This window comes from Hippichthys cyanospilos, chromosome 13 (assembly GCF_059441005.1).
Source record: "Hippichthys cyanospilos isolate Australia breed blue-spotted pipefish chromosome 13, RoL_Hcya_1.0, whole genome shotgun sequence".
Lineage (NCBI taxonomy): Eukaryota > Metazoa > Chordata > Actinopteri > Syngnathiformes > Syngnathidae > Hippichthys > Hippichthys cyanospilos.
In genome coordinates, this window is record NC_142381.1 from 19479122 (window position 1) to 19491257 (window position 12136).

At 38.3% G+C, this 12136-nt stretch overlaps 1 protein-coding gene across 4 annotated transcripts in view; it reads right to left on the reverse strand.

Moving 5' to 3' along the window:
• Positions 1-241: 241 nt before the first annotated feature.
• fbxo38 (F-box protein 38) overlaps positions 242-12136 on the reverse strand; it is a 47069-nt gene continuing 35174 nt past the window's right edge. For all 4 annotated transcript variants that reach the window (XM_088431141.1, XM_088431142.1, XM_088431140.1 and 1 more), the window contains 4 exons: positions 11117-11262; positions 10418-10521; positions 1713-1826; positions 242-1621 (listed from right to left, as the gene is read on the reverse strand). In XM_088431141.1, the coding sequence (XP_088287267.1) occupies positions 1443-1621; positions 1713-1826; positions 10418-10521; positions 11117-11262 (543 nt within the window). In that variant the 3' untranslated portion in view covers positions 242-1442. The remainder of the gene's footprint in view (positions 1622-1712; positions 1827-10417; positions 10522-11116; positions 11263-12136) is intronic.

Below are 12136 nucleotides of genomic sequence, written 5' to 3' on the forward strand. Positions count from 1 at the left end.
TTATTATTGTTATAAAATACCGACGGGACAAAAAATCCCGGGGCCTGCAACCTAATCTATAGAAGTGTTAATTTTTTTAACTAATTTTCCAAGTATCCTAGATTTATCAACAAAAGTTTATTTTTTTTCGGGAAAAAAATTGGTAGTGAAAGGGTTGATAAAATACTTTCGGCTAAACAATTTTTTGGGGCAACTGAATTGTCTGTTATAATTTATCTGTGACAAAGACAGAATCAGTAAGTTGATTTTCAGCGGTGTTTTATTTTCCATAATGTGGAACAGCCTTTTTTTTTCTTTATAAACATATAAACAGCATGGTAGAACATGACTATCTACAAAGTTAGTACAATTGTTGATTACCAACAACAACAAAAAAAAGCTAACCACAACAAAAATGTGTGGGCAAGGATATGTTTACTCTGGCCAATCAGTGTTTAATTGTTTGTGTTTACATTTATCAATCTCCTGTCCCCTACCATCACCAGAGAAACATCAAGTTCCACACACAGCAAATTTAACAAGTTTGAGTGGGTAGAGTGGTGTGAAGGATACGTTCCAAACAAAATTGACATAAAATGACCTCTTAAATCAAGACACCTACAGACCAGTGATGAACAAGGAACCACGGAAAAAGAAGGAGAGCGGGGCTAGACGACTTAAGACTTCCAACAAATCAAATAAATACTGATTCAACACTAACGTATTCATTACCAGAAGCTGAGCAACAGTGAGGCAGCAGCTAAGTCATGAAGTGACTGTATTGAAAATTGAGTTGACTGTATGGATGCAAAGATATTACATGCAGGAGTCCACAGTTTTTTTTCATTCCAGTGCATGTCATACAATTTTTAAATGATCGTCAAGTCATTAAACAAAATGGCAAGTTGAACGTTCTTTTCAGATGGGAAGCGTATCTCTAGAGGCCTAACTGGCAAAAGGAATAATCTACTCTGAGAAACTTTCATTTGTTTTGAATGAATGTTGAATTTCTATATAAAAACACTCACAAAGGACAGTCAGGCCTGCATACAGAAACACACAGACATGTACGTGTCTGCGCACACAAGCGTGGACATGCGCACACAAGGGTGGATGTGCGCACACAAGCGTGGATGTACGCACATTCACACCCACGCACACACACCATAGGTAACGTATGCAAACATTATGGAAGCCATATTTGTCACACTTTTATGTATTTGAAAACTTCATAGTAAGGTGTCATGGAAAAAAAGAATAAAACACCTCAATAATCTCCGTAAACGCAAAAGGAAAAACGGTTAAGACAAAATTTTTCATTCATTCGGAATCTGTTTTGCTGTCTAATTATCCTTGTCCCCCCCCCCCCCCCCAGTCGCTTTTAAGTGTGCTCCACAGGTCTTATTGTCACTTCCCAAAGGAAATTTGAGTCCTATTGACAGTCAGGCTTCACACAAAATGTACTAAATGTAGTCGTCATCAACAGGTTCGCCTGGCGTGTCGCAGTGATGGAGGAAGAGGACTACCACCCTCTGGAACACCCCTCTTCTGCTCTGTCGCCGCTCCGAGATTTCCTCCCCGATGGTCTCCATGCAGATGTCGGCTGACAGCTGACCCTTCCGTCGTGGGGCATAGATGGTGGCTAACATGCCGCAGAGAGAGCACAGTAAAAACCCAAAGCTGTTCAGACACAAATTCTTCACCCAGCTTCATATATGAGAGATGATACTCACTGTTCTCGTTATCCTCAAAGTCATAGCGGGCGTAGTTATTAGGCTCGGCTGCTCTTAGGCTCCTGAGCCAGGGGAAGTCTGTTATCATGCTGTAGGGGGCCCCATCCAACAGACCTGAGCATGACATGGGTAGTTAATAGTGTGTGGTTTTGCGTTTTAAAAGTGTATTGCGATATATTGCAATACAGCAAAGGCGTATTGCGATACGTATGGCCATATATTGGGCAGTATTTGTGTAAAAAAAACAAAAAAACAAAACATCTATATATTGATGATGACTGAAAAATAAACAAGGACATTATTAGAAAAGACAAACTATTTATCCTTTTCCAGAAGTCACACATCAATGACATCTATAGCACACATTAAAAAATATTTAAAAAAAAAAACATGTCCACATTTTTTTTTAATTTATTTATTTATTTATTTTCCAAGCAAGACTGTGTTATATATGTCCCCAGCAGTTGAGAATACTCTTTCAGATGGCACTGATGTGTCAGGAATACACACGTGCCAACATAGGGTACTGGTGACGAAACAAACAAAACAGATCTGTGATGTCACTCTGGTGAAAAAAATACGACAAAAACCAAGGAGAAAACTATTGTTATAACAAATACAGTGAAGCCTCAAGATATGGTCGTTTCTGACAAACCTTGAAATTTCAAAATTCCTATTTGAACTAAATGCAACGTGAGTTTCTCCTACTAGTTAATGTGGCTGCTAGTTGATGAGGAGTAGGCGTCGAATATGTTATTGCGCTTCTCAGGAACATATAAAGGAGCTCAAAATTAATACGGATGAGTTTAACACTGTGCAGAAGTCTATGACTACTATGATGGCAAAAACGAAGTAAGCACTATCTTCGCTATCTTCATATCAAAAGGTTTTCTTTCTTTTTTTGCTTTTTGGAACATGGCCTCTCAAAAGGTAATAACATTTAATGTGGTGTTTTTGAAGTGCTTAAAATTATTTACATGTACAACACGATTCATAATATGACAAACATCATGTTACAAAAGCCACTCCGGAGCGGACTGATTAAAAAAAAAAAAATACAGTGGACCCCCGGTCTATGACTTTCCTGCTTTACGATTTTTTCACCTTTGACCACTCAATATGAGGCTACGTTTATTTTTAAGATTTGTAAATTCCAGTGGCGGGCCTTGACTTTCACATGCACACTTTTTGTGATGTCAGCCTCTTGAATAAATAGCCCTCATGCGCACATGTACGGATTACTGGGCTACACAGGCTAATTTCCGGAGCTTTTAAACGTCAATAAACCTGCATCAGCCACTAAAACTTGTCATTATATGTGATGCTGTCAAAACTTAAAAAAAATTAATAATTTAAAATAAATATCCACGAAGTTTTATGAAGTCCAAATTACAAATCACAGTCTAATATAAGAACACAAACATATTAAAATTGAAACAATAAACAAAGAAAAGGCTTGCACTCACCAAAACAAACAGCGGCCACAGTCAATCAGCTTTTCAATATCTACCGATTTTTCTTCACCTTTTCATTATGGAGGTCTCTTTCTCTTGGCACTGAGATGTACAGTGTATCCACTCGGGTCATCCCAAAAGTTTTTTAAAACACCGTAGCGCATTGAGGAACTCTCTTTACCTTCGAACTGAGATGTGCAATACTGTATATCCACTCGGGTGTCCCCATAAATTTTTAAAAGCACCACAGCGCGTGTGTCCAGCTGTGCTTTGGTGCCTTGTTGCTACCTTGGTTAAACAATTGAAGTTTACAAATCCAGTGTAGCTCCAAACACCAAATCGATCCTTTGCAAACAAAAAGCATTCCCAACAGAAGTATTTGCCCAGGGTAGCTCACACACCTGGTAGCCCAGTCCGAAATATGGCCAAGTTGGGACAGGCTAGCTAATAGCTACGCTACACCTTTAAAGCAATCAGGCAAAGCCAACACCATGTAGCTTGCTTGCTGAGCATTGAAGCCCGGCGCGTGTTGATGCGAATGCCCTAGCGCCTACAGGAGCAGGCAGATTACATACAGCCTGCACAAGTTAGCTGAATTCTAATTGGCTAAAAACTCCAACTTAAAACTACAACACTAGAAAAAGCGTAACCAAATGGATATATGATATGAAAAGAACAGAATAAGAACAATTTTATAAATTAAAAAAAAATATAACATGTATATTTAATAAAAATGAATTTGGGTGAGGCCAGCAGAGACGGCCTTGCTGGCCCTGACGGTCCACCACTGGGAAATACAAAAAAGGCTAAGCCAACCTAGCCTCACTAGGGAATATGGCCATAACAAGCTCGACAAGTCACTCAAAGGTAAATAAATCCTTTCTATTTTCTTTATTTGTGATTTTATTTAATTGTATACATGTATATTTTATATAAGTAGCACTCACTATAATATTTTGATACCAATTTTTAATAATGTATATACATTGTTGATGTTTTTTACCTGGGGTTTCACATGCATTAGCTATTTAACATAGGTTTGGATTGCCCGCCATATTGTGAATTTGCATTTCCAACCAACTGTGTCACTTCATATAGTAATATATTGATATTATTGCCCAACACTACTAGTTAACCAGGTACATATACTATAGGACGAGCTATAACTCCTTATTATTAGGAGCAGCATGTGGCTCTTTCATGCATCTGCTGTGGCTTGCTGGAAAAGCTTACATTTTTGGTTGATTTAGTGATTTGTAAGTTAAAAGGGATGCTATTGGTTGCGGTACTAAGGAGGCAAAAGATGCACTGATAATTGTGTTCATGATAAAGCATTTTCTTAATTATAAAGTTGTTACATTTTTCCAACATTGGCAGTCAAATGTCTTCAGGGAACAATGTGTAAAATTTAGTACCATCTCATAAACTAAAAATTCATTCATTTTAATAACCCACTATTTCATTAATATGCAAACTTACATTACATCTAGTAATCGTTAATTATTGGTGAGGTTAAGTGATTAAAACTTTTAACCGATTAATCAACATTTCTTACATAATAAAAGAGGATTAATCCAAACTCTCAATGACTATTTTCTAAGATGCTTGGAACAAACATTTTCAGTGCATCAGGAAAATCTTCACAGCGCTTCACTTTTTCCACACTGTCATGTTACTGCCTCATTCCAAACTGTATTAAATTACGTAATTCAAGATTTAAAAGCTTTATTGTCATATGCGCAGTACCGCTACACAATGAATTTTTTTTTCTTCCTCTAAGATAGGGCCTACCGCAGCAGACGTTTGTGTCACGTAATCTCTTACCTAAAAACTCTACACATAATACCCCACCATGACAATGTGAAAAAAAAAAAATACTTTTTTTTTTTTAATTGATAAAAATTAAAAAATTGAAAACTAAGAACTCACATGTACCTAAGTATTCACAGCCTCTCAACATAAATTGTTGGTCTACAGTACTTTTGAAAACAATTACAACCTCAAGTCTTTTTTAATATGATTCCAGAAGCTCAAAACACCAATCTTTACGCAGTTCTGTCCAATCGTTTTCGCAGTAATTCTCAAGGTCCATCAGGTTGGATGGGAGGAGTCTGTGCACAGCCATTTTCAGCGGTTTCCAAGCGGGGATTTATCTTATTGCAGGACGAGCCTGTCTGAGTGAGGGGTGGAAACACCGGCTGCGCACCTGTTCTCAATATCCATCACCTAATCAACGCAAACGGAGCAGGGCGTCGGATTCTAAATATAGTTGATTATACGTTTGCTACAAAATATAACTGCTTGCAATCAAGAAATGCTTTGCCGTGTGATGAATGCACTGCTTGCAAAGAAAAAAATGCTCTGTTATTGTTTTGTCTCAAGTAGGAGGAAGCCCCCTCAAGCCTGCCTGCTGGGGCGCTACTGTAAACAGCTGCCATTTCCATCAATGATTTCTCAAAAGATCTTGCAGAAAAAATATTTTTCCAGAATGTCTTGCTTCGCATAATGTTTTATCATACATGTACTAATTTTTCACCCACATGCTCACACATAATATGACAAGTACACTGGGTTCCGGCCATATGCTGCGTTTACGCCGAATGCGACAAAGAGCATCGTTTACGCTCTACGCTAGGTAGGCATTTTGCCGTGGGGTCAAAATGATCACTTTTGTGAAGTCACTTTTTGTCGCGCGAGGGGAAGGGAGTGAGCTTGCTGTGCACTTTACAGTGGATCCAGAAAGGAGAGCATTGCTAAGAACTTTCACTTTTCTAGGATGTAGCAGAGCCAATATTTTCTCCTACAGCACGTTTTTTCTTCTTTTTTATGTTACGTGTCCCTCGCTTTGCGGCAATACTCGTCCGCCAAAAAAAAAAAAAAAAAATTCAACATCGCAATCAAGTGGCCGATACCGTGCTAAATACAGTGCTGTAACTATCGTTATCTTGGCACAGGTGAGTGCTCTTGCTTGGTTCCGTTTTTGTATTGAAAGCTCAGCTGGCTGCGTTGGATAGCTCCGGGTGACTGCAAACCGGCCGCCACGATTCATTCCTGCCCCCTGTATAGACATTGAATGTTCCCGAAGCTTGATTGGCTGTCGTGTCACGCGACAAAAAGTTAAAAAAATTTTAACTTCTCGTGGCACGTAATCGCCATTCTACAAGCCAGGTGAGTGCTCTTGCTTGGTTTCTTTTTACTATTGAAAGCTCAGCTGACTGCGTTGGTTAGCTCAGAGTGACTGCAAACCAGCCGCCACGATTCACTCCTGCTCCCTGTCTAAACCTTGAATGTTCCCAAAGCCGAATGGCTGTCGTGACACGCAACAAAAGTTAAAATTTTTTAACTTCTGGCGTCACGTGTAATTACACGCTGCGCAGTGTCGCACGCCACCGCAAGTTGCTTCATTATGTCCATCGCGTCGCCTGATGCTCCATCGCGCCATGTCGCGCGAACTACATTGACTACAATACAAAACAGTCCACTTTTATACCTCGTTTGCGTTTGGTGTGAACGCAGCAATTGTCCTTTCCCCTGTACACCTTTTCCCCCCTTTAGAGCTGGAACCTTCATGTAATTAGGGACCTGTGAACCAACTAAATAGAGTTCGGAGAGGCTGGGCAGAGCATAGTAGAATTGACCTTCTATAGTCCTTCTCTGTTCTCCTCATGATTGAGCTGGAAAAGAATGGCTTTTATCCTTTTTTGTGTATCGTTTCTTACAAATATCTCACAAATGGACCTCACACTAATTTTAAGGATGTTTTATGCTTGTTGATCAATATTTACCAACATAATGATCATTAGCTCTGCTGTTGGTTGGGTTAGATACCCCAAATACTATATTTTTACTGACTGTTTAGCTCTTCCCATTAATTTATTAAAGTACCCCCCACATATGCATACAATATGTGTGCATGTCAGCATTTTCAATTTCCAAGGATGACTTCTGCTAAAACGCTTAAAACGTGCCCACAATTAAACAAAACCTTTTATATCCCAAAGCGCTGTTGCAATATAATCATGGGGAGCTCTTTCATGTATTCATTAGTTTTGTAGTTCACACAAAGTGGAGTTGTTTTTTTTTTTTTTCCATTTCTCCCCTTCATCTAGCAATCTGCAGATGGTCCCTCCCAGCCTCTGCTGCACATTGGGATCAATGGTGTCTTTTCAGCGAAAAAGACTGTTTAAATATTAAACAAATGTCCTTTTTGACATTGTAGTAAGTACAGTGGTACCTCGGTACTCAACCATAATCCGTTCTGAGGTGGTGGTCGAGCACCGATTTGTTCGAACACCGAAACCAATTTTCCCATAAGAAATAATGGAAAGTATGTGTGCACAAGTAAATGTGCACAAGCAGTACATGATAAAGATAAAGATAAAGATAAATAAAGCATTATAAACCATTTTGTATAATTTACTTACGTTTTGGAGAGTGGTTGATGGCATACAGGAATGGATGTGGAGAGGACAGGAGGGAGTTACTCCTTCCATGATGACGCTAGCTAACTGCGACGCGAGGTACACCGCGTTCATATTTTGCTATAATTTCCTTCTTCGGTTCAATAGTGGTCCTCATTGTTTTCCTCTTTGCCTTCCCCTTATCACTGTCTTTCTTTGGACCCATTATTAAGGGCTAGAGCAACACGAAAAAGTTTAAATCCGGGAAGAAATACTCGAACAAACGTCTTACTCCGCTGGCGGTCTGAGTTGAACTGGCGCTTACCCGCTGGCCGAGAAGGGCCGAGGAGCGCGTTCGGGTCGGCTCGGCTCGGCTCGGCTAGTCGAGAACCGAAAATCTGTTTGAGGTCCGATGCATTACCTACTTGAATTTTTTGGTCGAGCACCGATTTGGTCGAGTATAGAGGCGGTCGAGTACCGAGGTACCACTGTAGTCTATGTTGTTCATGAAGGGCAGCTCCATCATTGGTGTTCAGACAACGTAAAAGGTATTGTTTGCTAAAGTGCGAATCTGCCACTTTACTTAAGTACCCATTACGGTGAGAAACCCCTCCCCTTCGCCCTAAATATTCTTTTTAGATGTCTCACACTGATGGCAAAGCCATGTCTATGTGCAAGAAAGGAATTGATGTCAAGCCAATAATAAAATAAAAATCAAGAAACAATCATCAATATAGATAGGTGTGTGCCTTTCCAGACCATGTCCAATTAAGTGAATTCAAAGCAGTTGGACTACAATTAAGCTGTAGAAACATCTTAAGAAAGATACGTGGAAAAATGATGCACTTCAAAACAATTTTGAGTTCACGGCAAAGGCTATGAATACTTATGTAAATGTGACTTTTTTGTTTTCTATTTAAAAACAAACAAACAAACAAAAACAACTTCTTCACATTGCCATAATGGGGTATTGTGTGTAGATATCTAAGTTGTGAGATTAATACAGTTTGCAATGATGCTGTAAGATGACAAACTGTGGGGCAAAAAAATGAAGCAATGTGGAACATAAATATTTTCCGGCTTCTCATTGAAGAAACTCTCGAAATGTGTTACTTTTCTTACATTTCGTTCTATCCATCAAGATTCACGAGTTTTATTGTCATATGCGTAGTAATACTGCACAATAAAATTCTTATTCTGTTTACTTTCCTGAGCAGCACCACACTCCATGAGGCCCCTGTCTAGGAAGCCTGAGCAGGGTGTTTTGCTCTGATGAAAAAAAGATTTCTTATGGTGTTTGAACAAGACTTTGAAATGTGGCAAATCTTATGTAGTACCAATCAATGCCCTACGTCCAGCAACTTCTTTGTGCTGATGACTCTCCTCTGAGTTTGCTTGCAAAGGTTAGAAGAGTTCAGTTACCACATGAAGTAAATAAAATCTATATAGAAAATAAAATAAGAGGTAACTTTGGAAAAAGGTAAAATAGTCAGATAAGATAAAGACAGTTTGTAAATATTGCAAAAAAATATATATATATATGCCAGCCACCACATAAAATAAAGTGGATGCAAACAAAACTATTTGGGAAACTCGAAAATATATTTTAGGCATTATGTTACATTACATGATGTCACAAAGTTCACAAAAATCTCATTTTGTTTACATTGACTCAATCTTGTCTGGTGGGATTTGTCTCGTCCTATCCTGACCAGATATCACTAAATTCTGCTGTACCTTTAGCCTTTTTTTTTATATATATATTTTATCTTTGATCTCATCTAATTTGCTCTCTGTCATAATTTGGTACTTTTTGTCCCATACACATTTTTTATGTCCAACAATTTAAGTTATATCATGTATTAGAATTCATTAGGAAGATTTTTGGTATTGTTTTGAAATGACTATCACAGTTTTAAATTTAAGAAAATGCATCTAGGTAAAGTTTGCTTGAATTTAGCAAAACTGGCCTGAATTTTTAAATCAATGAGAAAATATTGCTTATTTCTTACAGAATATTAAGACCATTTGATTAAATCTAGGCTCAAACGAGGAAAAGAAATGCTTACGCTACATTTTAAAGGATATCATTTTTTTCTACAGGTTTTTACTTGTGGAATGGGTCAGTGGTTGAGTGGTTACTTGGCAACCGAGAGTATGTGGGATCGATCTCAATACCATTGTGGACCCGGTGAAGTGTCCTTGAACAAGACACTGAACACACAGTCGCTCCTGATGTTATTTCATCAGTAGTTAAATGATTAGTCAATTAGTCAATAAGTCAATTAGTTAGTCGATTAGTCAATTAGTCAATAACCCTAATCGCTATGAGTACCCAATGTAGAAAAGCTCTATGTAAGTGCACATCCATTTAAAAAACAAATTGCTTTAAGACCTTATTTGACAACTATTTGCTTAAATTTGATTTGCAATTTGCTTAAATTAAGATTTTCTGACTTGTTTTTACACTCAGACTGTGCCTAAGACCATTGACAAATATTTTTGGCAAGTAAAAAATTCTTACGCCATTCACAGAAATATAAATATATTTAAATATATTTTTCTTGTACTGTATTTTGTCCGGCACTTTTTGCAGTGTACCCTGCACGGTGTGGCTTTCATTTGACATTGTCCCATCTTCCCAGGGCACCACTAACTGATGGAGGTGAATGTGGTCGGACGGGGCTAGTACTGCAAGGGGGGTTAAAAGCTCAAAAAGTTAAAATTACATAATGGAGGCCCTTTAAAGTTGCTGAGCCTCTGCACAAGGCCAATATGCTGCCTCATCCAATTTCCAGTGAGGCTTACTGAATGAAGTTGCATTAGGTGACATGTGTCCGAGTGTGTTTACCATCGAGTGTATAAATGTCTCTGCCCCAAGGATATTTAGGATACTTTTTCACATCCTTTTCTGTCCTGGTGGCCTCTGGAAATAACTCATACTTGATTAACTCCCTGCAAAACATGCAAAAACAGAGTAAATATTCACACTACTATTAAGAACGAAATGCACCGCAACAGCATTTTCTTTTCATTTCATGTGTTGCTTTTCAATGGTGCTTTGTGTATTTGTAATCTCATCGTACATCTGTGAGTGGATGTGCAATACAGTTGTGGTCAGGGCAGCTGAACGCAAGGACCTGACATTTGGGATTCAATACAATGTTGTGTGACACTTTGCATTTCACATATTTTGTTTTTGGTTGCCATTAAACACAGTAAGGTTAAATGTTACCATAGCAACTATAGCCATGGCAACACCAAAGCCCTTAATATTTACTTAGCTTTTGGCTGGATGTAAACTACATATTCAATTGCACTATTCATATTCGTATCCAATCCCACTGAATTTTTATCCACATTTGGAAAAAGCTCTATTCCCATGTGATGAGTCATTTTTCCATGTTTATTTATTTATTTTAAGTCTGTCAAGTCATGATGCATATCCGAATTCTGCCACTTGAGGGGCAAAAAAAAAGATACTTTTTGAATCAATGCAGGTGAAATTCAACATTTAAAAATTTCAGAATAAATTATGGCTACTACTCACTGGCTGATGTTGGCTATGGTGTCCATCCAACTCCGAATGCGGACCTTGTTGCGTATATTTGGAGGGTTGCTGAACTCATGAACTATAGCGATGTGATAGGGATAAGGACCCTGGAAGAGCTGGCGTTCCAATGCCACAGTGTCAATCTAAAGAGAAGGTTGATCCAGTTAAGCACAGGGATCATCAAGCCAATGAAGAATACTTGCACCATGAAACATAGGAGCAAACTCTTTCAATGACCATGACTATTTCAAGTGTGGGTTAAGAAAAAAAGAAAAAAATGTGTTTTATGTGTCCCATTAGTCTTTGCTGTCTTAACATGTCATTCTGATTAATGTTGCATTGGTGAAATAAAAAAAGTAATCCACCCTTCTCATCCATTTATGGTGCAGCCATTTTGGCCAGCTACTGTATCAGCTGTCGACCAAAATTGGAAGTCAAAGTGCCGGCAGCTTCCGTTGTGAACGCCATGTGCCAGAACCCACAAAAGATTGACACAGGATGTTCGCAAATCAAGTTGAAGGCACTTTAACGTAATTCTCACTGAATAGCTGGTGACAGTCGAATGGATGAACACGGATGAAAACAAGTGTTTTTTTTTTTTTTTTTTGTTGCTAAAATCATTTTCCGCAAATGCAATCTTGAGATGATTATCATGTTCGGACTAGTGGGGGCACATAAAAGGACAAATAGATATATGCCTTGCATGTCCGTAACCAACATCCCTATCACAAAAGGTTTTTAATTGACGACAGATAGAACAAGATGGGAGCAAACTTAGTAAAGCATGACTTTAATATTAGAAAACACTATGGTTAGAGTAAAGCACTCCCCCTCATTTCATCATAAATGGGGCAGTTAATTTAATAGATACGTAATGTCCATTTTGCCTTCTCAAGAACATAAAAACAATATAATAAAACAAAAACATTGTGTGTGTTTAAAAGTTCGTTGAGACAGCAACCTCGTCCAGGTGTCACCAACCTTTTAGAAACTGAGAGCTACTTCTTTGGTACTGAG